This window comes from Loxodonta africana, chromosome 9 (assembly GCF_030014295.1).
Source record: "Loxodonta africana isolate mLoxAfr1 chromosome 9, mLoxAfr1.hap2, whole genome shotgun sequence".
Taxonomy (NCBI): domain Eukaryota; kingdom Metazoa; phylum Chordata; class Mammalia; order Proboscidea; family Elephantidae; genus Loxodonta; species Loxodonta africana.
In genome coordinates this window covers 46,789,122-46,810,958 of record NC_087350.1, presented here as the reverse complement: position 1 = coordinate 46,810,958, position 21,837 = coordinate 46,789,122, and the positions used below count along the sequence as shown (strand labels likewise).

Below are 21,837 nucleotides of genomic sequence, written 5' to 3'. Positions count from 1 at the left end.
AATGTGTACACAAAGGATTTGATGCTTTTCTCTCAGAACAGATATACTTAAGACCTCCAAGTTTGACTTGTTTAACATATCGTTGTCAAACTGTGTCACCTTAACTCCATATTTTTTGATACGCACTTTGCAGGATGACCTCAGGGCTATGTGGACTGAGTAAAGGGATTTGAATCAATATATTAAAGGCTCCATAGCTGGGAAACGTTGGATACAATTTGTCATCGGTTTCTGAAAATATTCACATTGGGGATACTAGATTACGCAAAATTCAGTATGTGTACCCTTGATTTTTATCTCAAGTGGCAATTTAAAAAAAATGGGCCCTTATTTACTTGGATGTAATAACTATAATAGTGCCTGCCACCACCATCAGGTCTGGTGCTCTAATGCCGAGTCACACACAGGGCAGTTGCTGGCATGTCTTCATTGGCACTGTGACATGTGCCTAAGAAGACAGGCGCTCAGTATGTCTGTGTTGGTGAGAAACTCAGGTTAGGAGTACTTTTCTTTGTCTTCAAGTACCAGCTCTCCAACCTAAAGCTATCTCAGATGAGACTCATCTATGTGAATCTGGGTGAGGTGACGGACTTTGCTCGGTCTGTTAAATGCCATTGTGCACATAGTAACATTTTGAGAAGCTACCTAATGCATAAGCTTTTTTAATGCTGTAAAATATGTAGCTAAATCAACGCCACTTAACGTTTTCAGAGATGAATCAGTGGCCAGCCTGGTCAAATTCAAAACTTTTGATGTATAAAACTTTATAAATGGAACTATTCCATCAAGAGGCAAAGTGTAACAAAACTTGTTTAGATGGATAGTATGTAATTTCTCTGCACAGGACTCTATGTTTAGTAAATACATCACTGTACTGGTCAGGAATCTTGCTCCAATAAAGGAACATAAAGATTTTTTTTTGACTGGGGTCATTCGCCTTGTTTTGTAGAGAAACTTGCTTTTGGATTTAGATGGTGGTAAGCTATTCAGTTTTTTGGTTGCTCGTTTCATCCTTGCGGGGGGGGGAGGTGTGGGAAAACTTCAAATAGATAAATTTATGTGCAAAGGTTTGAGCTGGTGAATACAGAAATTGTGGACAAATTACTGTTATTTAGGTGAGTAAACAGGAAATTGAATATTTCAAATATTCCTCCATATTTAAAGGACTTCCACTAGGAAAAATAATCTGCTGAATTAATACCCACTGAAGTGAGCTTGTGAGTCTGTTTCACAAAGTTACCATTGACCACAACCGGGAGTTTTCTGTCCTGGTTAATATTGTGGGGTAGTTAGGTTATGTGTCACATTGAAGCATATTTCATATCTTTGGGGTCTGAAAAAGTGGGAGCCCTCTAAGGTAATGGTTTGCCCCTGACTGTTAATCCGGAAGCCCTGGTGGTGCTGTGGTTTACAGTTTGGCTGCTAACCAAAAGGTCAGCAGTCTGACTCCATCAGCCACTCCTTGCAAACCCGGTGGGGCAGTTGTACTCTCCTGTAGGCTTGCTATGAGTTGGATCCAACTCTAGACTCACTTTGTGTCTGCAAATCTTGTAAAAGTTCTAGGTTGTGAGGGAGCAAAGAGACAGGACAACCTCTTGAAAAATCACTGCAGAATAGTATACTTTCTCACGAACTGCCAGAGGAGTTCTTGGGCCAAACTTCGGGCAAGTGTGTATTGGGAAAGGTTGGATGAGTAACTCAAAGCCCCTTTGCTATAAGGACATTTAGAAAAGAAAAAGTCAAACAGTGGCTATTCAGGCTATTCAGGAAAGGGCATGATCCTCTAAAGCTGTGCTGTACTTGAGAATTTAATAACTGCATGAATTGGGAAGGCAGAGGACAGCAACTCCTAATGTGTTCTTATTTAGTTCAAAAACCTTAAATGTCCTTTTCCAGGCTATTCCGGCAGTTGTTGAGGTTGCTGCTGCTTCAATGATGTCCTGATTTCAAATAAGACATTTAATTGGATTCCCCTACCTCCATTGGAGCCTTGTTGATACACTGGCCAAGAGCTCAGCTGCTAACCAAAAAGTCAGCAGTTTGGATCCAGCAACCAGTCCTTGGAAACCCTATGGGGGCAGTTCTGCTCTGTTCTATAGGGTTGCTAGGAGTTGGAGTCAACTCATTTGGTTTTTGGTTATCTCCATAAGATGCCAGCACCCTCTGTATTTCACCCAACTCTTAAATGGTCCACAGAGTACCTGGATTTCTTTGGCTGACAAGTTTGCTTTACATCTGGCTAGCTCGCTTCACTTGGCTCCTAAAACATACGAGTTTTTTATTCTGAGTAATTGTTTTTTAATTCATTTGGTAACCTCTCTCAATTACTGTTTCATAATGCATATACCTCAATTTATGGTTTCGCTTGGTCACAGAAACATGTTTTTCTGCTGTTAGATTTTGCTATGAACCTTTCCTGGCCTTTGCAAATACAGAATTCTTTTATGAAGGATGAAAACTTCAGGATTTCCTGAAGGCTGGGACAAGTTCTTCAGGAGATGAGTGAATAGCCACTCCATTTGTTTATATGGAGAACAACGTTTTGGCATTTGAAAAGTCTAATCCCCTTCCCCCCCCAGCAGGGACCATTCCTTTTTTAATATATGGCTGTGCTTGTGAAGGCATACAAATTTAGTTTTTAACAGGTCTGAGGAAAAGGACTGCCTTTTTGTGATTAGAACACTCAGATTCTACCCAAGGAAGGCAAATCTAATGTAGACAGACTGATGTTTGCAATACTAAGAAAAAAAAAATGTGTAGGGGAAGAGGGAAAATGTTACCTTATTTAAGTAGCCTGCTAGGAAGTTGTAGATTGCTTTCAGATTGACTGTATAGTCTTTGAACAGCCAATTCGTTAGAGTTGGTTTGCACTATTCACTATCCACTAGATGCTGAGCACAAGCTTCAGTTTTCCTAAGAATTAACAATCCCATGAATTATCACCATCAGACAGGAGATACAGTTCTTTGGTCATTCTTCATCCATCAGCCCAGGACTGGAGACTGTTGAAGCTTGGCTTTTGCCCCGCCTGCGTGCATTAGAAAGTGAGGGGTGAATGGATGCTGTTAGTTCTGAACTCCTTTTCCCTTAAGTGACATATGAGGCAGGGAAAGATTTCACAGGAAAACCATCTTGAGTTTCCCCCACATAATTCAGCTTCCTGGCTGCAGGGAGTGGATAAATGATCCTCGAGTTGGGAAACACCCTCCCATGGAGAGTTGAATCAGGTAATCCATTTGGCTTGCAGAAGCGACATTCTCCATCCAGTCAAATACGTTTATTTTTAAACGTTAATTAGCGTTGTGCTGGTTGGCTTGATTGATTGCACTATTGGATAATTCCGTGAAAGAAGGAGGATTGCTAGTTTGATTCAAGGATTTCTCTTGAACCTATGAGCTGCTATCAAAAGCGGAACCCCTTTTTATTTATGAATTACGTATGGATAAGCATTAGCATTCAGCTCAGGACAACCTGATTCCCCATTTTAAAGAGTCTGCTGGGTACAGACGGCAACTAACAACAACTACGTACCGAGGGGCCTTTCCCCACCCAGCTCCGCCTCTCTTAAGTGCGCTGCCGGCAATGCTAAGGAGCCAGGGCCGGGGAAATGGTTCTTTCTGCGCCTTCTGTTCCGGGCCGGGGGTCACCGAACAGAGCTGGAACTGCGGCCTAAGGAGAGGGTCCGTGGGGTCCAAAATGCCCCACCGGGGAGGTAACTGGGCCCTCCGATTTCAGGAGCAGGATCTAGGGCGCTGATCAGACGCGGCCGAGAGGCGGCGCTAATCCCAAGGTCTCGGAAAGGCCAGCGGATCTCGGGAGGGGGCGCCCGATCCCGCTTCTCCAACGCCGCTTCCCGGGAAGTTTCAAGTTTGAAAGTCCTGGTAGAGGAGCCAGGGCTTCCGGAACCGGAGTAGTCGAGAGGAGGGGCCCGAGCGGCACCATGGAGGAGGGGGCGCCGCGGCAGGTGAACTGCATCCGGAGAGGGCGGGCCTCGGGCGGGGGCCGAGGGGGTGAGGGGAAAGCTCCCGCCGCGCCCCGAGTCCCGTCCTCTCCATCCGCGACCCCCACCCTTCCCCGCATCCCTTCCCAGTCCCAGTCCCTGTCCCGGGCCCCGCTACGTCTTCTCAAAGAAGATCTGCGCACTGGGGTTATTCCCTAAATCAGCCACGAGGTGACTCAGAGCAGCCTCTAGTCAGGCCAGCCCATGAGCACGTCTGAATCGTCAATCAGAGCCACCTGGACAGGCCCCAGAGTTTCCTAAAATCGGTTCTTCCAGGCGGGACACCAGGGGCAGTGGGAATTAGCCGGGAAAGCAAAGGGGGTTCTTGTGGGCACTTGGGAAGGGACCCTGGGCGTGAAGAGGCTGTGTGCGCGTGAAAAGGAGTCCCAGAAGGGGGCCAGTCTGCACACCTGCGGGGTCTTTCCCCGAGCTCACGAGGCGCGCGGGGAATGTACACGAGGGGAAGGTCCTAGCACAGCGCCGGGGCGGAACCTCCAGGCACGCAGAGTTCCAGCCCAGAACGCCGCGGCCGGCGGGGTTCCAGCCCAAAGTTGGCAGTCGGCGCGAGTGGGCACAGGGGGCCAAGCCTGTGTATGCGTCTGTTACTGGGGAGGGGGAGGTGCCCTAGCCCAACGCAAACGTGTGTATACAAGATAGGGTCCCAGCAGAACAGACAGGACCATGGGGTATGTCCAGGGGTGAGGTGTCCTAAGCAGAGATTACTTGAGCTCCCCCTACCCCAAACGCTTAGGGAGCCTTCAAGCCTGCGTCCACCCCCTCTCCCACCCTCTTCCTCCGGAGGTCCGTCTGCTCCTTTCAGCGGTGGCTTGTACACATTTTCCTATTTCCTTCAAGCCTCCGCCCAGCAGCAGCAGGGTGACTCAGGACCCTGGTGGCCGGGCCCCTAGCTCCATGGGATCTTTGTTTGCTCAGGCCTTTGGCTCTGGCTCTCTCGCCTAGGGCGGTCAAAGGATTTCCTGAGCCTCGCCCCTGCCCTCCCCAGCTAGGCCCAGCGGGCCTAGGGCAGACCTGGGGTGGGGACCCTGAGACTGGGGTGCCTACCCCTTCTACGGTGCTCAGGAGATGGAGAGGCGAAAGGTAAGGTGGAGGGTATAGGGGGCCCTGCAAGAGTTGGGGTGGGCATCAGCAGTTACTCTGCGCTGAGGTCAGCTTTGGCACCAGTCAGTTTGAAATGGCCTCTGGGAAGGAGGTTTTCCTCTTCCTTGCTCCAGCCTGGAGTGAGGTAGTGAGGGCTTCCTCCTTTCCCCAGGAACCGATCTGGGAGTGGGCCCTCTATAAAAATGGCATGGGGGGTGGGCACCTGACCGCCTCTCAGTTCAGGAGGGGGAGAGAAAATCACGATCACATCAGCCCAAAGCTGAATCCAATGAGGTGGAGGTCAGACGTACCTCCTCTCTTCAACCTTTTTACTAAATCTAAAACCAGCCATCTCTCCCTCGGTACTCTCTGCTTCTCTGTTGGGTTTGATAATTCCTTGCAATGGCCATACAACTCACAGACCATACTCACAGTTAAGGAGTTTATTAGGGAAGTTCAAAAAATAAATAAATAATATAAACCCACTGCTGTTGAGTCAATTCTGACTCAGAGTGGCCCCACAGGACAGAATAGAACTGCGCCATAGGGTTTCTAAGGCCATAAAACTTTACAGAAGCAGACTGCCACATCTTTCTCCAGAGGAGCAGCAGGTAGGTTCGAACCATTGACCTTTCAGGTAGCAGCTGAGCACTTTAACCACTGCACCACCAGGGCTCCTTATTAGGGAAGTAACAGGTTACAATTCAGGATTAGGAACAACTCAGGACACAGTTCTTCCATCAGGACAGCCTCTTCTCAGCTGTGCCCGCAGGCAGACCTCTCTCTGGCCCTTGGTCCCTCAGCCTCTCAGCCCAGCCTCTGTCTGCTTGGGCAAGTGTTACAAAGCTCTTTAGCTCTGCCAGTAAGTGCCCAGGGACCCCCCACTCCACAAGGAAGCCTCCTGCCTGAAGGCTCTCAGATCTCTTGCTCAGTGGATCCCTAGGTCAGCACACCCACTGTAACAGCCTTGCTCCTTGGGCCGGGAGACCCACTGCTCTGTCTCTTGTTGGTCTGCTCTCCTTTCCCTGTCATCCCAACTCACTGTCTTATGCCATCTCCAGTGTTACGGCTTTCTCTCTCTGTCTCCTGGGTATAGAAGGTTCTCAACACAGGGACCCCGAGTCTGAAGGATGCACTCCACTTGAACCTTTTCTTCTTGGTGGTGGTGAAGTCTCCCCTGTCCACCTATAGGATGGCTCATTTTAAGCCTAGCGGGATGGCAAAATTGACCAATCCCCTTGTTAGGGTTCCATATACCTTATTTGCATGGTCCCACCCTCACAAGGGTGCCATGCACCTTATCTGCATTATTAACAAGCTATCCAACCCCCTTGGTGGGCCACAAGTACCTCATTTGCATAGTCCCACCCTATCATTTGGCGGGAGTTAAAAGGCCATGTAAAAGTGATCCATTGTACTGTACTCTTTGCCACCTGTGGTATTGGAGCATCAGGGGAACAAGCCCTGACCTCTCATTCAGGCCTCTGATTGCCTTCTCCAAGTAGCTCGGCACAACCCTTCTCAGCAGTGAACCTCTTTTTTCATCTACCCTGGCTCCCAAATATAGAGAAAGCATCCTGATTAAGGGTAGCTGACAGGGAGAGGCTGTGGCCCAAGAGATGGTGACATCTTCTCTGGGTTGTGACCTTATAGATTACTTAACCTTTCTGTGTCTCAGTTTCCTCATCTGTAAAATGGGGATAATGGCACCCACCTCATGGGGTTAGTATGATGATTAAGGAGTTAGCATATGTAAAGCTCTAGAACAGAACCTGGCACCAAGCAAGCACCATTTCGAAGTGTCAGCTATTTTTTTCCCTCTCTTTTCTTTTTCTGAATGGCAGAGGGCAGCAGAGTGAGCTGGATAAGTGGCCTTTCAGGTACCATCTCACATAGGTGCACTGAACTCTAAGGTCAGAGAAGTTTCTCAAACCTGTATCTGTTGGTCCTGGGTACTGCCCACTCCTCTCTCTCCCTCCGGCAGATGGTAGGGGCTGCATGGTGTGACTTCTCTGCCTTTCTGCAGCCTGGGGCAGGCCAGCGGCCCCCAGAGGATGAGAAAGAGCTGATCCGCCGGGCCATCCAGAAGGAGTTGAAGATCAAGGAGGGTGTAGAGAACCTGCGGCGTGTGGTCACAGACCGCCGCCACCTGGGCCACGTGCAGCAGCTGCTGCGGTCCTGCAACCGCCGCCTGGAGCAGCTGCATGGGGAGCTTCGGGAACTGCACGCCCGCATCCTGTTGCCCAGCCTGGGGCCTGGCCCATCTGGTGAGTGAGGCATGTGAGCAGACCCCTCAAGACAGGAGGTACTGGACCGGACTGAGCTGTCTCCTGGGCCTTACTCCTGCCCACTGTGTGGCCCCAGGCAGGCTGCCTCACCCCTCTGAGCCTCCTCAGGGTATCCCCTGCCAATGTCCCTCAGGAGGGGAAAAGGAGAGGCGAGATCTAGGCTCTAGGTGAGGGGTTCATGTGCCCCACACTCCCTGTGCACAGAACCTGTGGCTTTGGGACCCCAACTGCGGGCAGAGCAACCAAGGGCTCGGCACCTGGAGGCTCTAAGGAGGCAGCTGCAGGTGGAGCTGAAAGTAAAGCAGGGGGCTGAGAATATGACCCACACATGTGCCAGTGGCACCCCTAAGGTAAGGCTCTTGGGGTCTGATGGGGGAGGCACAGCCCTAGCCTCCAATCTGATGAGAGAGGCATGGCTCTCAGGTTATTAGGGGAAGTGCAGCTACAACCCCTATTCTGAAAAGAAAGTGCAAACCAGCCTCTAAAGGAGACACAGTCCCAACCCTTAGTCTAATGGAGGAGGCATAGCCCCAAATTCCAATTAGGTGGGGGAAGTATGGCTCTAACCCCTAGTCTAACAGAGAGAATAAGACACTGGTCTAATGCTGGAATCTAGCCTAAGTTCCCAGTCTGGTAGGGAAGGCACAGCCCAGTCCCATCTTCCAGCATGATGGGAGCTCAACCCCAGGCCATGTCTTACCGGAGGGGCTTAACCCTGGCTCTGATATGATGAGGGAGGCTTAGCACCAACCCTGATCTGATGGGGGAAGACTTGACCACAGCTCTGGTCTGGTCTGAAAGGGGAGGCTCTATCCCAGACCTGGTCTAACAGGGGAGGCTTGACTGCAGTCCTTGGTCTGATGGGGAGGCTTTGGCCCAGCCCTGGTCTGATGGACCATATGTTGTGCAACCCCGTAGGAAAGGAAGCTCCTGGCAGCTGTCCAGCAGATGCTAAGGGACAGCCAGCTGAAGGTGGCCTTACTACGGATGAAAATCAGCAGCCTGGAGGCCAGTGAGTCCCCTGAGCCAGGTGAGGCCTTGAGAAGCAGAGATGGGCGGGGCAGAGCAGGGCATGGGCCTGAGGGCCCAGAGGGATCCTGCTTGGCCCCCTCCTCCCTAGGTCCCGAGTTGCTGGTGGAGGAGCTGAGGCACCGACTGCGGATTGAAGTTGCCGTGGCTGAAGGTGCTAAGAACGTGGTGAAATTACTCGGCAGCCGGCGAACACAGGACCGCAAGGCGCTTGTTGAGGTCAGGCCATGGCCCTCTCCTCTTCCTACTCCCCCCCATGGGTTAGCTTGTTCCCATTTCCCCTCTGCAGTGGTGGGCGGCACCACTGGCCTAGCTGTGTGAGTGCAAGTGAGGAAACAGGGGGCACGTCCTGTCCAGACCTCATGGGGCTGGCGGGGGTGGGGGGTGTCTCAAGGTGGCCTAGGCTGCTGTGTCCACCTCTATCCCCTCCTGCAGGCTCAGGCCCAGCTCCAGGAGTCCTCCCAGAAACTGGACCTCCTGAGGCTGGCCTTGGAGCAATTGCTGGAGGGACTGCCCCCTGCCCACCCGCTGCGTGGCAGTGTGGCCCGGGAGCTACAGACTGCTGTGCCTGGGAACCCTCAGCCTTCAGGGACACTTGTGAAGCCCACCACTCTGACAGGTAGCCAGGAATCCCATCCCTTTGCAGCTCTCCTTGTCTTGCACGGATGACCTTGAAGCATAGTAGGGGAGAGCTTCGGAGTAGAGTTCCAGTCATGGCCCCACCGCCCGTTAGCTGTATGACCTTGGTCAACTAACATCCCCCTTGTGAACCTTAGTTTATCCATCTGTAAAATGGGAATAATAGCACCTATCTCATAGGGTTGCTGTGAAGCCTTGGTGAGTTGTTGCACGTGAAGTGCTAAGCACAGTGCCTGGCACAGTCAGCACTCAATCAGTGTAAACTGTTGTTTAAATCAGTAACCATGACAGTGGTTAAAATCCCAGTGTTGGGGAACTTACAGTCCTGGAGGCCTTGGTTCCTAGTCCTGGGCAGCTCTGACTATTAGAAAGTTCGTTCTTATCCCAAGATGAGTTCTGCCTCCTTGTAGCAGCAGCCGAACTGCAGTCAACAAATAATATGAGAGCATTGACTTTGCAGCCCTGAGTTTCCCACCTGGGATACAGCGTGAACTAGACAGCCCAGTCCCTGCCTGCACAGAGCATTAGTGCGGGGGCAGACAGGCCACATTCTGTTGTGAGCAGAGCTGAGAAGGGGAAGTATGGGGGCTGGGTGGGGTCCCTCAGCTGGCCTTGGGAAATCAGAGCATGCTGCCTGGAAGAGGTGGTCTCTGAGCTTGGTTTTGAAGGACCTGTGAGAGTTGTCTAGGTAGACAAGTTGGGGAAGGCAGAGCCTTAAAAAGCTTGAAATTCAGCTACGCAGGGCCACCCCATATCCTGTCTCCTGGCTAGATACCCCATTCCCTCCAGGCATTCTTCCTAAGATGGTTTTCCCACCCTGGGCACCTGCCTTTGTTTATAAGTTCTCTGAATGTACCCCTCCCAGGCCTGGACTCCCTAAATGGTGCTCTTGGGCCCAGTTTGTGTCCTGAAAAGCTGCTTGATTCCCATGCTTCTTGAGAGCCAAAGCTCTAATGACCCTAAAAATCAGCCCATACATTTTGCACCCTTTGTGAAAGGTGGGGCAGAGCTGGGATTCATCTGCACTGTATAGATGGGGAAACTGAGGCACAGGGAGGAAGTGGGACAGGAAGCAAGGCCTCCTGCTCCCTGCCCCAAGCTCTAGACCCTGAGCCCTAGGCATCTCATTATGTTCTGTGGCTGTGTGTGGCCTGGACTGAGGTCTGAGCCTGTGTGTCCCGGCACATAGAGGGTACTTAGGAAGGGGTGCCAGATGGTCTACCCTGAGGGTGGCACGTGGCTGCCAAGCCTACTGTGGACAGGGCCTGGGTTAAGCCACCTCCAGGAGAAGCTGCCATTCCTGGGGCCCATTTGTGGCGGTGGAGGGATGATGGAGGATGACAACTTACCACACACTGCCACCCGTGCCTTCCCACAGGGACGTTGCAGGTCCACCTCCTGGGCTGTGAGCACCTCCTGACAGCTGTGCCTGGACGTTCTCCAGCAGCTGCCCTGGCTGGGAGCCCCTCCGAGGGCTGGCTTTGGGCCAGGGCCAAGCAGCATCGTGGTGTTGGAGAGCTGGCTAGTGAGTAGGGGGCTATGGGAGGCAGCAGGGGACCTGTGCTCTCAGCCTGCCCTAAGCCCTGCCTCTGGCCTTACAGGCGAGGTGCTGGCTGTTCTGAAGGTGGACAACCGTGTTGTGGGCCAGACAGGCTGGGGGCCAGTGGCCAAGCAGTCCTGGGACCAGACCTTTGTCATCCCCCTGGAGCGTGTAAGGCTGGCCTTGTGAAGTAACGGCTACCCTTGGGCCAGGGGGCAGAAGGCTGACCAAGTGGGGCTGGTTCTATGCTTTCATCCCCAACCTGGCCCTCCTTGATTTAGGCCCGTGAGCTGGAGATTGGGGTGCATTGGCGAGACTGGCGGCAGCTGTGTGGTGTGGCCTTCCTGAGGCTTGAAGACTTCCTGGACAATGCCTGTCACCAGCTCTCTCTCAGCCTGGTACCTCAAGGGCTGCTCTTTGCCCAGGTGCTCATTGCCTCCTGCCCTCTGACCTGCAGGCCCCTGGGTCCATCAGAGCTAGAAGAGCCTTTGAGACTGTGACCTACCCACACATAGGTGTGGAAATGGAGGTCCAGAGGGAGGCGGTCTCCAAGAATGCAGGATCCCCAGCCCCTCTCTGGGCCAGTGGAGACAACACTGCACAGGAGTCTGGGAGCCAGAGTCCTGACTCTGCCCTGCCTTGTGTATGACTGTGGACAGGTGGCTGTCTTCTCTGGCCTCAGTTTCCACACTGGGACCAATGGAGACATAGGCTCCATCTCTCTGAGCCCTCTGGCTCTTGCGTTTGTTGATGTTGGGGGTTCAGGCTGGTACTGGAGGCCAAGGAGGTACCATGGCAGTTAGGATGGAGAGGACTGGTCCTAGCCCTGGCCCCTGCTCCCACAGGTGACCTTCTGTGACCCCATCATTGAGAGGAGGCCTCGGCTGCAGAGGCAGAAACGCATTTTCTCTAAACGCAGAGGTACGAAAGGGGTGAGAGCTGTGCGTGTAGGGTGTACGGCTGGGCCGTTGGGGGCCCCAGGACTAAGTCCCTTCTTTGCTCCTCAGGCCAGGACTTCCTGAGGGCTTCCCAGATGAACCTCAGCATGGTGGCCTGGGGGCGCTTGGTCATGAACCTGCTGCCCCCTTGCAGCTCTCCAAGCACCATCAGCCCCCCTAGAGGCTGCCCCCAGACCCCGACCACAACCCGGGGGGCTGCCAACCCTGCCTCCCCCAGGTGAGGAGCTACCTTGTCTGAACTATATGTTTCTCTGTGGTGTCCACCCCTCGCCAGGTTCTGTCTTTCAGTTTCCATTGCTCACTCTCTGTCTGTCCACTCTGTCTCTTTGCGTGGCTGTGTGCCCATTCCTGCCAGCCATCCCATCGGCCATGTGTCTATTTACTCCCCACAGTAATTTCCTGCCCAAGAAATCCCCCTTGGAAGAAGAGACAAAGCCCCCACCCAAGCCCCCGCGCCTCTACCTGTCCCCGGAGCCCACCCCCGAGGAGACTCCGGTGAGGGGCAGGGGAGGGCTGAGCTGTAGCTCCTGGGGGTATGGTGGGGGGGGCGGCACAGCTCGGGGAGGGGGAAGGAAGCCCAGTTGGGTTCTGAGCCCCTCTGCCCTCACAGCGCACCAAGCGCCCCCACATGGAGCCCAGGATGGGATTCAGGTTGCCTCCACCAGCCTCACCCACCAGGTACCCCCAACTGAGACATTTATACCCTTACTTGAGATTTGTGTATCCATTCATTCATCACTCTGATGTTCCTTGAGATAGCACTGCCTTGGTCTCAGGTTCTTTCTTGCTGAGCTCACATTATTGAGCTTCACTTGTATGCCAGACTCTAGGAAACTGCTGTCCTAGGACCACCCCCTTGCAGGGCTCTCCAGCCCCTAGCCTGCAAGCCCTGCAGGCGAGGACACGCCAGGACCAGGCATGGAGGGTTTGGAGGGGCTCCTGGTGGGGGCCCAGCCATTGTCCCAGGGGGTTTCCTGTGCCCTCTTTCTCTTGCAGGAAACCCCCCCGGCTTCAGGACTTCCGCTGCTTGGCTGTGCTGGGCCGAGGGCACTTTGGGAAGGTAGTGGGCTAAGGAGGGGGCAGGACACTGAGGTTCTGTGGGGGAAGTGAAGGCTCATGAGGGCTTCCCTGCACTGTCCACCTGGGCTCACCTCTCTTTGCCCCCAGGTCCTCCTGGTCCAATTCAAGGGGACGGGAAAATACTACGCCATCAAAGCGCTGAAGAAACAGGAGGTGCTTGGCCGGGATGAGATAGAGAGGTGTGTAGCAGGGATGTGCCTTCCCCAGGCATCTAGACCCAGAGAGCACCCAAGGTGGCTGGGGCCAGGGCTACGGGCATCCAGAAGGCAGCCGAAGGCTCGTAGGGCTTTGGAAAAGTGACCGTGTCAAGGCTGAGGGTGCAGGCTTTGGGGCAGCTAGGCCTGGGTTTTCTTTTTAGCACCTGCAGTTATTAACTGTGTGCCCCTTGAGCAGGTTTCCTCTTCTCTCTGAAGCTCAGTTTCCTCATCTGTAAACTGGGGACATTGGTGATGTGTGGGTTCACCTACCCACATGAGCCCTGATATATAGAAGCCATCACTCTACCCACTTGGCCCTTTGACTAAGGACCCAGTGAGCCCGAGGTGTCATGTGGGTGGCTGGGTGCAGCCCACGGAGCTCTTCTCTCTAAGACCCATGCCCTGCCCTTCAGCCTGTACTGTGAGAAGCGGATCCTGGAGGCTGTGGGCTGCACTGGGCACCCCTTCCTGCTCTCCCTCCTCGCCTGTTTCCAGACCCCCAGCCACACCTGCTTTGTGACTGAGTTTGCGCCCGGAGGAGACCTTATGATGCAGATCCACGAAGACGTCTTCCCTGAGCCCCAGGCCCGGTACGTTCCCATCCCTCCTGACTGCCTCTGCCACAAGCGTTCTGATTCCCTGTACCCAGTCCCCTTTATCCTGCTTTCTGCAGGCGCTGATATCAGCAGAAGGGTGTGGCGTTAGAGAGGCCTTGGTTCAAATCCTGGCTCTAGCTCTCACAGTGTTTGTGACCCTGGGCCTCGGTTTATGTAGCTGTGAATTGGGCGAGCCAATACTATCTATTTTATTGGGTTGTTGCTGTGAATTGGGGCAATAAGATCTATTTCATAGGATTGTTGCATAGATGAGAGTAACATTTATGAAGTGCCCAGCACAGAGACAGGAACAGCAAGTGCACAATGAATGGCAGCTGGAGCTGTTACCTTTACCCACCAGAGTACAGGTTGTGGAGCTGAGAAGACCTGGGTTCACACATCAGCTCTGCCACTAACTGTGTGACTCTGGGCAGGCACTTACCTGATGTCTTAGATCCTAGTCTGAAAAATAGGCATCACGAGTATTGACTGTAGGGGCTGTTGGCATAGCCCCTGGCACAACTTAAGAGCCCAGGAAGGGTAGGTAGTCAGTGCACAGTGACCTTGGTACACCTTGGGACAGTTAGCTGGAGGAGTCCCCCAACCTGGGCATGATGCTTATCTCAGTTTCTGTCACCTACACTTGTCTTTGGCCCGGGCATCAAGTGTCCCCAGGCTATGCCATCCTGGTGTCTCCCTGCCCTGCCACCCCCCAGTCCTGAACTCTCCCCCATAACCCCCAAGGTTCTACCTGGCCTGTGTGGTCCTGGGGCTGCAGTTCTTACACGAGAAAAAGATCATTTACAGGTAACTTTTGCCCCAGAGATGCTGGGGGTAGGGTGAGTGTGGGCATGGCTGCTGCCCATCCCACTGGACTGCTCTGGAGGTGGGTTGTTGTTCTTTGGGCCTGAGTCCTTACCAGCCCCTGTGATCTGCCCTTTTGCCATCAGGGACCTAAAGTTGGATAACCTCCTGCTGGATGCCCAGGGGTTCCTGAAAATTGCAGACTTTGGGCTATGCAAGGAAGGTAGGTGCAACCTGTGCAGGATCCCACATCCAGCTTTGTGGGTGAGTGGCATCACCCAGGCAGTCTCCTCCTCAATGATGCCTTGGTTCCCCCACCCTGGCCCTCATTCTAGGAAACAGCTGGGCACATTGGCCCTTCTTCCCAGCTCCAAAAGGCTCTTAAAAAAAGACCAACCCAGTTTGCTCTTGGCCAGAGAGGGAGAGCCTGTAGTCAGGGCTGAGACAGGCACTGAGTTCTGTTTCCTATGTGACCTTGGCCCTCTGAGACTCTGGGATCAGAAGAGTTGGCTGGTGGTTCTTACATTCACAGGCGTCATTGTGAACAGGACACGAAGCAGGCATCTAGTATGGATGTTGGTTTTGCAGGGATTGGCTTTGGGGACCGGACAAGCACCTTCTGTGGCACCCCGGAGTTTCTGGCCCCCGAGGTGCTGACTCAGGAGGCCTACACGCGGGCTGTGGACTGGTGGGGCCTGGGTGTGCTACTCTATGAGATGTTGGTGGGTGAGGTGAGTGCTGGGCTGAGGCTGCGGGGGCCTCCAGGTTGGGGAGGGATGGGGTGCCCCTGCACCCTGCTGAGCTCACATCTCCATCCACAGTGCCCGTTCCCAGGGGACACTGAGGAGGAGGTGTTTGACTGCATTGTCAACGAGGATGCCCCATACCCCCGTTTCCTGTCTGTGCAAGCGCTTGAGCTCATTCAGAAGGTAAGCATTGCAAGGTCCAGGCCTGGAGCAGATAGCTGCTCACCGCTCACCTGCCCTCTGCCCCTGGACCCTGATTGTGTGCCTGGGGAGGTGGGCAGCACCTGGGCTGAATGCCCTCAGCGAGCACTGCCCTCTCTCCCAGCTCCTCCAGAAGTGCCCAGAGCAGCGCCTGGGAGCAGGTGAGCGGGATGCCGAGGAGATCAAGATACAGGCTTTCTTCAGGGTGAGTGGCCAGGGCGGTGGGAGGCCAGTGGCCGCTGGAGTGGGAGGTGTGGTGTGAGCTCAGGGGCTGCGGCTCCCATCTCAGGACCTTCTACCCTTGCCCTCAGGCCACTGACTGGCAGGCAATGCTCACCCGCACCGTCCAGCCCCCCTTCGTGCCCACCCTCTGTGGCCCTGCAGACCTCCGCTACTTTGAGGGCGAGTTCACGGGGTTGCCGCCTGCCCTGACCCCACCTGACCCCCGAAGCCCACTCACCGCCCGCCAACAGGCTGCCTTCCAGGACTTCGACTTTGTGTCAGAGCGATTCCTGGAGCCGTGAGGGCCACCCCCCAGCATCTCTGTCCCCAGACTGTTAGAGCCACCGGCACCTACCCGTGTGCTCGCCTGTGAGTCCTGTTCTGGAGGCCCAGGCCTTGCTTGGTATTTATGAGCTTGTGGGGCATGGGGTGGCAGCATGGGCTGCTCTGTCATGGGGCCTGCTCAGTGCCACTGGGCCAACTGCGCCCCCCTTCCCCTCCTTGCCTCCCAACGAGATGGACCAGAAGGGTGCCACAGGAGTGGCTTGATTTATTTTTTTAATACTTGACTTGCTTTATGGATTATTAAATTTGTAAAACTGTGCACTGGGAGGCAGCCTGGCTTGGGGGGCAGGTAGAGGTCTCAGAAGCCAGGGGTCTGTTTGTGCCCGAGCACCCCATGGGTCCTCTTATTCTCTTTCTTTCTTTGGAGGGCCCAGCTGCCCACTGAGGCAGAGATTCTGTCCTTATGCTCTGCTCTGAGGCCTGGAAAGAAGTAGGCAGGAGTGAGGAGCCCTAGGCCTTTTGAGGGCAGACCCCAGTGGGTGCAGCCCCTCTGGTTTCAGGCACAGGACGGCAGCTCTATCTCCAGCGACCCTAAACAGCCTGGCTGCTGTCCTCCTCCTCCTCAGCCCAGAGGGTCTCCCAGGACCCCGAGGGCCATCCGCAGAAGAAGTGGGCCAGGTTGCGGATCAGGCCACGGTCGAAGGGGTTGCTGGAACGTTGGCGGAGGTAGGCAATACGGTGCGAGGAGATGAACTCCCAGGTGGTGGTGTTGCTGGCCACCAGGTAGAGGTGCGAGGCCAGCAGCAGGCTGGCCACTGATGAGAAGAGAGACAGCAGCAGGAAGGTGGCAAATAGGAGCCCGTTGGACCGTAGCCACAGCCCCCAGGGCTGGAAGAACCGGAGGCCGGACCTGCAGGACAGGGTGGGGGACCCAGAGCTGGGGGTGTAGCAGTGTCCCTCCCTTCCTCCCTCCCTCCCTCTGCTGAGCCGGGGAGAGCCTGGGTGAGCAGGCCATCTGAGAGAGAGTCTGAGGCCCCTGAAGAGGGAGCCCCCGCTCAGCCAATGGAGACCTGGCCTCATATACACCTTGTGGAAACAGGCTGCCTGCCTTCCCCCACGCCCCGGGGCCATGGTGGTGCCTACCATGCCAGGCACAGGGCCCACAGAAGCACCACCAGTTGCAGCGCCAGGTAGGCCACGAAGAGCGGGTGGTTGCGCTCCCCCACGCAGTTCTCCATCCAGGGGCAGTGGTGGTCATAGCGGCGAACGCAGCGGCGGCACTCATGGCAGTGCCGGGCCCTCAGTGGCTGCTGTGGGCGTTGAGGGGAGTCTGGACTTTAACACTGCATCCCCTATGGGTCCACCAATGAGGGGAGGGGCAGGGGTTGGGGTCCCGGCCTGAATCTGAGAGGCCTTCCTGGAGGCTCAGGGTACTGGGGTAAGAAAAAGTCGGGGAGTCTCGACCTCACCCCACCCCGTCCCATGGGGTCCTCCATCACCCACCAGCATCAGGCAGTATCTGCAGCGCCGAAGGGGGATGGCCTGAGGGACCATGGCCGTCTGCTCCTCTTTGAGTTCTTCCTGAAAGTGAGGGGACAGGGTATAAATGGGGTCCTCTTGGGAGGCAGATGGCACCATTGGGTGTCTCCCTTGGGGGCCAGCTTAGCTCTGGGTGTGGACAGTTTGGGGCTCATCCCATAGGGATGAAGGAGATTGTATGACCTTTGCAAGTTGCTTTTGCTCTCTGGGCCTTGGTGATTTCCTCATTGTAGGATGAGATTTTAGCTGTTCCTGCCTCCTAGGGCAGGCAAGAGGATTCACTGAGATGCCCCACAAAAACCCACAGCACAGAACCTGGCATGTAGATAGTTACTGGGGCCGTGGGTCCCCTGTTGCTGGGAAGAGGGATTCAGGCCCCCAGGGACCCCCAGGTTACCTGGGGCTGAACGTTCACGTAGCCTGGGTCCATGAGTGACACAGCCAGGTAGAGCAGCAGGGAGCCCAGTACGAGGAGGAGGAAGGTGAGGGGCAAGAGCAACTCCCCCTGTTCTTCCCATTGCCGCAGCTCTGGAGAGGCCAGAGGAGAAGAGTGAGGCTGGCGCTGGGGCCAAATGGAAGGGTGTGGGGGTGGGGCAGCTGGAGATGGGGAAGAGTATTCTTGGCTGAGCAAAGACCTGGAGACGGGGTTCGAAGAGTGGTCAGGTGTGGGCCCATCATGAGGCCCAGGAGAAAGAAGTTGGGAGTGAGGAAAAAATAGAAAAGCAGTGTGTATTTTATCTGGAAGGTTATAGGGAACCACAGAAGGTTATAGGGTCAGATTTGTGTTTCTGAAAGCCTTTCTGCTGCTGGAGAGAAGATGGATTAGAGGCGGAGCCTGGAGGCTGAGAGGCCTGTGCAGGCAGGAGAGGAGGGTGGCTGGACAAGGGCTCTGGCAGGAAGGATGGAGAGGAGTGGGGGACAGAGGGAGAATAAGGAGATTGAAAGGGCCAGGCTTGACCAGATGTGGGGAGAAAGGAGGGGTTCAGGCCAACTCCCAGGTCTCTGGCATCTGCGATGGGGAGAGACTGGCCAGGTCTGCAATGCCCATGGGACAGAGGCAAAAGAGGGCAGGGCTGGCAGGCTTGGATGCTGCAGAGGGACAAGAGGGAGCCCAGGCCTGGGTCCATGGAGGTGAGCGAGGATTGTTTTGTGGGGGTTGGGGGGAGGGTAGAGGGACTGAAGAGTGAGGGGACATGAGTCAGCCAGGCAGCAGAGTGGACAACTAGTACTTCTTAGTTGTAAAAGGATGCAAAGAAGGAAAGGAGGCTGAGAGATCCTTTTGTGGTGGGTAGACCTGAGCACCTGAGCAGGTGTTTAGGCTGAAGGGAGAGGTGGTTGAGGAGCCTTGAGGTGGTTTTGGGAAGAAAGTAAGAACCAGTCCAGGGGCTGAGGCTGCAGCAAAGAGGGAGGGGTGGGGGCTGGGAGGAGTGGGTGGTATTAGGGAGGGTCAGAACTTGTAATGGAGGCCCTCAGTCATAGGTAAAGCCCTGGGTAGGGGGCTACTGGGGAATGATAGGGCTTGGGGAGGTAAATGGGCGTTACAGGGCAGGAAGTGAGGATGGGGAACTGGCCGCTTCCCGCTTGCCAGTCAGGATGTTCTCTCTCCTCTTGACAGAGAATAGGGAGCCTGGAGTTGGGCAGCTAGTGGCCACCAGGGTGGGCGGGATGCCGGTCCTTGAATCTAGCTGATTCTCGGAATCTTACGGACACGGAAGGCTGGGAGTCAACTCCTGGGAAGGATCGGGTGGGTCCTGCGATCAGGGAAGATGGGGCTCGAGTCGATCCTCCGATCTGGTGGGCACCGGATGGGTCCTGGGATGGACAGGGCATCTGACAGGGGTCAGGAAGATGCTGGGATCAATTGTGAATCAACTGGGAATCAGGCAGAAAGCAGGTGGCTCTTGGAATAGGTGGGGAGCGGGGCCTCGGGAGCTGGAGATCGGGTGGATCCTGGGATCTCTGGGGGTCCAGCAGAGTCCCAAAGGTCTGGGGAGCCACGCGGGGTCGGGTGGGTCCGGGGTCGCGCAGGGTCCGGCTCACCGGTATCGTGCAGGAAGAGCACCAGCGTTATCCCCCAGGTCAGCACAGTGTGGCCGGTCCGCACCAGGACCCCAGGACTGAGGAGCGCCCAGGGCGCCATCGCCTCTGCCCGGGGCCCCACCCGGAAGAAGCGCCCGGAGGGGCGGGCCCCCTAAGGGAGAGAGGCTGTGGCCACTCGGGGATTGGAGAATCCTGGAGGTGGGCGGGGCCGGGTTGGGCCAAGGAGGCTGCTATTGGACGGAAGATACTGCCGAGTGGGCCCTCGAGCCAACAGGTACCTGAAAAGCCTGGGGGCGGGGCCGGTGCCTGCGCGCAGCCCGTAACTACCCCAACGCTAATCCCCACCAGCCAGGTAACTTTGCGAAGGCCGAAGAGCAGCCGAGCGTCTCGGCTCCGCCCCCCTGGGTTCCGCCTTCGCTCCTTCCCCAGAGCCTCGCTCATGCGTGCAGCTCCCTGCGAGTCCCGTGCGCTTCAATGGTGCAGATGCTTGCTTTGTCTCCTGGATGTAGAATTGTGCCCATTTCAATGATATGGTGACTGAGGCCTCGAGAGGGACGGGACTCGCCCAAGGTTGCTCCGTGGTGACACCCTTACCACCTTGCTATTCATGCTCAGATATTGCAAGCGGAATCAGAGCAAAGTGAAGGTCCGTCGTACACTGATTCTGGCTACGAGGGCCCAACTTGGTTCAGAGAAATACCAGCACTGCTAGCAGTCCCACTCCTAGGAGTATATCCTAGAGAAATAAGAGCCATCACCCGACTAGACACAGGCATACCCATGTTCCTTGCAGCATTATTCACAATTGCAAAAAAGATGGAAAAAACCTCACTGCCCATCAACAGATGAATGGATAAACTGTCGTACATACACACAATGGAATATTACCCAGTGATACAGAACGATGATGAATCTTTGAAACATGGATGAATCTGGAGGGCATTATGCTGAATGAAATAAGTCAATCACAACAGGACAAAATGCTGTATGAGACCACTGTTATAAAAACTCATGAGAAGGTTTACACACAGAAAGAAAGTCTTTGAAGGTTACGAAGAAGGAGAGGGGTATGGAGGGAAAAACACTAACTAGACAATAGATGTGTGGTAACTTTGGTGAAGGGTAAGACAGTACACAATACTGAGGAAGTCATAGAAGCTTCATAGGCACATCCAAACTCCCTGAGGGACCATGGTCTCGGGGGACATCTAGCTCAATTGGCATAACATAGTTCATTAAAAAAAAGTGTTCTACATCCTACTTTAGTGAGTTGTGTCTGGGGCCTTAAAAGCTTGTGAGCAGCCGTCTAAGATATGACTACTGGGCCCACCCCATCTGGAGCAAGGGAGAATGAAGAAAACCAAAGACACAAGGGAAAAATTAGTCCAAAGAGCTAACGGACCACATCTACCACAGCCTCCACCAGACTGAGCCCAGTATTACTAGATGGTGCCTGGCTATCACCACTGACTGCTCTGACAGGGATCACAATAGAGGGTCCTGGACAGAGCTGGAGAAGAGTGTAGAACAAAATTCAAACTCACACACACACACACACACACACACACACACACACAAAACAGAGAGTGGAGAAACCCCTGAACACCCTTTTAATTCAGTACTGAAGTCACTCCTGAGGTTTACCCTTCAGCCAAAGATTAGACAGGCCTATAAAACAACAGTAATGCACGTAGTTCAACCATGTGCACAAGACTAAATGGGCACATAAGCTCAGGGGCAAGGACAAGAAGGCAGGAGGGGACAGGAAAGCTGGACAGTGAAAATGGGGAACCCAAGGTCGAAAAGGGGATAGTGTTGACATGTCGCAGAAGTTGGCAACCAATGTCACAAAATAATATGTGTATTGTTTAATAAGAAACTAATTTGCTCTGTAAACTTTCACCTAAAGCACGCAGACACAAGAGCACACACACACACAAAGAAATACCAACACTTCCTCTTTCTATCTATGCGGTCTTGGGCAAGTTGCTGAATCCCTCTGAGCTCTGTTTCTGTTTCTACATAAAAGGGATGATAGTAGCACCCACCTACTAAGATTGTTGAGAAGATCATATAATGGAAGTATAGCGTGTAGCATAGCACTCTGTCTTGTCTTTCCTGCTCTAAGCTACCATTTACACCCTGCCAGACTGACTTTCCCAACAGGGGACTTCAGGCTCTTCTAAGGTGAAACCTTGTTGTTAGCTGCTCACACTCCATGATTGGGTCTTCCCCATTTAGCCCTGCCCTCCACTCTTCACCTCCCACTGATAACAACATCCACCTTCTGCATCCATCAGATAGCCTCCACCCAGCTGTGCAGCATACCCTTCTGACATTTGTTTTTGTCAGCTCAACATTCCATTTTCTGTTTGAGGAACTGCCTCTTCTCCATCCCATGTGGTTCTGTTGGTACTGTCTGTACCCTATAGGAAAAGGGAGGTAGGGCTGGGCATGTGACTCAGCAAGACCAATCATGGTTCCCCATTTCATTGTTCCCAGTGATTGGCCCTAGGTGATGGGCATGTGACTCAGCAGGGCAAATCAGAATCACTCCCTGAGATTTACTATATA

At 54.1% G+C, this 21,837-nt stretch overlaps 2 protein-coding genes across 7 annotated transcripts; one reads left to right on the top strand and one right to left on the bottom strand.

The window, feature by feature from the left end:
* Positions 1–1,015: 1,015 nt before the first annotated feature.
* PKN3 (protein kinase N3) lies at positions 1,016–15,942 on the top strand. Of its 5 annotated transcripts, XM_003407682.4 has the most exons (22): positions 1,016–3,964; positions 7,125–7,365; positions 7,591–7,736; positions 8,305–8,416; positions 8,507–8,634; positions 8,851–9,034; positions 10,433–10,579; positions 10,656–10,765; positions 10,876–11,019; positions 11,440–11,515; positions 11,602–11,770; positions 11,946–12,048; positions 12,164–12,231; positions 12,550–12,613; positions 12,721–12,812; positions 13,244–13,420; positions 14,171–14,233; positions 14,377–14,453; positions 14,819–14,961; positions 15,052–15,159; positions 15,302–15,382; positions 15,489–15,942. In XM_003407682.4, exons 1-22 carry the CDS (start codon positions 3,941–3,943, stop codon positions 15,699–15,701), a joined length of 2,670 nt encoding a protein of 889 aa, XP_003407730.1. In that variant the 5' UTR covers positions 1,016–3,940; the 3' UTR covers positions 15,702–15,942. The 5 variants fall into 5 exon arrangements, with proteins under 5 accessions (XP_003407730.1, XP_023400635.1, XP_023400636.1 ...); XM_023544867.2 differs by having other exon boundaries at positions 14,819–15,159; XM_023544868.2 differs by lacking the exon at positions 1,016–3,964 and adding an exon at positions 4,010–5,098 and having other exon boundaries at positions 14,819–15,159.
* ZDHHC12 (zinc finger DHHC-type palmitoyltransferase 12) lies at positions 15,923–19,426 on the bottom strand. 2 transcript variants are annotated; one of them, XM_023544870.2, is made up of 5 exons: positions 19,264–19,426; positions 17,621–17,751; positions 17,188–17,265; positions 16,828–16,994; positions 15,923–16,572 (listed from the first exon to the last, which is right to left on the bottom strand). In XM_023544870.2, exons 1-5 carry the CDS (start codon positions 19,361–19,363, stop codon positions 16,371–16,373), a joined length of 678 nt encoding a protein of 225 aa, XP_023400638.2. In that variant the 5' UTR covers positions 19,364–19,426; the 3' UTR covers positions 15,923–16,370. The 2 variants fall into 2 exon arrangements, with proteins under 2 accessions (XP_023400638.2, XP_003407727.2); XM_003407679.4 differs by having other exon boundaries at positions 15,928–16,594; positions 19,264–19,416.
* Positions 19,427–21,837: the final 2,411 nt, after the last annotated feature.